At 46.0% G+C, this 1967-nt stretch overlaps 1 protein-coding gene across 1 annotated transcript in view; it reads left to right on the forward strand.

Moving 5' to 3' along the window:
- Positions 1–447: 447 nt before the first annotated feature.
- The window catches only part of ANKRD44 (ankyrin repeat domain 44), a 272181-nt gene continuing 270661 nt past the window's right edge, over positions 448–1967 (forward strand). The window contains exon 1 of the mRNA XM_042783608.1: positions 448–507. Within this exon, the coding sequence (XP_042639542.1) occupies positions 448–507 (60 nt within the window). The remainder of the gene's footprint in view (positions 508–1967) is intronic.

The raw sequence follows: 1967 nt of genomic DNA on the forward strand, positions 1-1967 counted from the left end.
GCCAGCCTTCTGGTTAGCAGTCAAGTGCCTTAGGCACTATGCTACCAGAGCTCCCTGTTTTTGGAGTAGACACTTGGGAATACATTCACATGTCTTCTGTTGCAGGTATTTTAGTAGAAGAGTTTAAACAGGTCTGAATGAATCCTAGTTCCTTGCTTAAGTCATTTAAATGCTCTGTGCCTCAATATTCTGTAAAGTGAGGATCAACTGAGAGATGTAGAATTGCTCAATGCATGTTGGTTCCCATCCCTCCCTGTGTCACCCTCCTCACCCCCCCAGGTCATGCCATTGCTCACGCTGGTGATACTCGACGCCACATCACCACTTATGCTGGTGCTGTGCCTGGTCATTGCACAAGTGTTGCTGACATTGTCCCAGGGTCCCTTGGACCCCCTCACCCCACACAAAAAAAGAGCAGACCCTAAGGGCCCTCTGGGTTAGGAAGGCATGGCCTTACCAAGGTCTGGGCAACTGGATCATGTTGGACTCAATGCCAGGATATTGAGGGTGAGTGGTAGAGAACCCAGGAGTGTTTGGAAAAGCAGTTGTAGCTGCTTCATGGCCTCAGAGTGGGAGGCATGTGCTCAGAGGAGGGGTTCAGGGTTCACCAGGTCCTACCCGTTCTTGGCACACAGACGCACAATGGAGTCTACACTATGTGAGAGAGTGTCTGTAATCTCTAGGTAAGCACCACTGATGGAGCAGGAGCAGGACTAGATAACTGGTCTGTCCTCCCCTACGACACTGGCTAGAGCAGATTCTGGCATGAATGCTTTCTGCTCCATCACAGGTTGCAGGAGGACAGTGACTCCTCTAGCCTGACACTCTCTGCTGTGTGCAGTACTCAGCTTCTGTTTCTGACCTGTGAAGCTGCATCTCTCCTTAAGGGAGAAGTGACATTTGAGCCTAAGGAGGCTGACCTATGCTGTTCCAGTCCATAATCCCTGGCTCACTGATCACTCCAAGGCAAGATGTTCCAACGGGTGAGGCATCCTTTTCTCTCTTAAAGCCTGTTTTCTAAGAGGAGGATTTGCTTCCTTCCTAATGAAGGAAGTTAGGTCACTTACATGACTGAGCCTCAGTTTCCTCATTTGTAAAAGGACAACATTAACAATAACCCAGGGTCAGTGTGGAGGAGAAAGCAAGATAATGTAAGAAAAGTGTCTGGCATGCAGTAGGTACTCAGTAAGTACACCTCACAGCTGCTCTAAATCCCCAAGCTCACTATTGGATTCAGGGTAGCCTTTCTCAGAAGGCTGAATCACATTTTAAACTTTTTTTTATCCCTGTTGAAAACACTCATCATCCCCTTGCTGCTCATCTGTTTCAAGATTCAAGTAAAAAGCAACCTAAATAATCTATTTCCTTGTATATCTCCTAATTTTCTCAAAAGTGTTTTCAACCTAAAGGGGAGATCTTAAGCCAAAGGAATTCCCAACAGGAGCTGTTTGGGAGCCCTGGTGGCATAGTGCCTAAAACGCTTGACTGCTAACCAGAAGGCTGGCAGTTCAAACCTACCAGCCACTCCTCAGAAGGAAGACTGGCCAATCTACTTCCATAGAGATACTGCCTTGGAAACCCAAGGAGGGGATGCTATGAGTGTGATCCGACTCGACAGCAGTGACTTTTTCTTTTTCTTTTCTTTTTTTTTTTTTTATGCCAAAAGAATTCCTCAGAGAAGCCATTTAGGTAGTAGAAGTAGATTCCCTGTCTTGAGCAGTTTCTTGCTTTGCCCATGTTCCCCCAAATGAAGCCCCCAGATGCCCTTTCCCCTGGCAACCCTCAATTTCTAGCTGCAGTCTTTTTTATTCCATCTTAAACTAACTCTTGCCCTAATTCTGTTCTCCAGATGCATTATGCAACTTTGTGCTTGTGTGAGGCTATGTGCTTATCTGTCCACTTTACAGAAATCAATGGATTTTAGCACTTAACCTTTTTCTAACTTTTCATGACAATTTTCACAAACT

Source organism: Orycteropus afer, unplaced genomic scaffold (genome assembly GCF_000298275.1).
Source record: "Orycteropus afer afer isolate SDZICR_OR568_19922 unplaced genomic scaffold, OryAfe1.0 scaffold00002, whole genome shotgun sequence".
NCBI lineage: Eukaryota > Metazoa > Chordata > Mammalia > Tubulidentata > Orycteropodidae > Orycteropus > Orycteropus afer.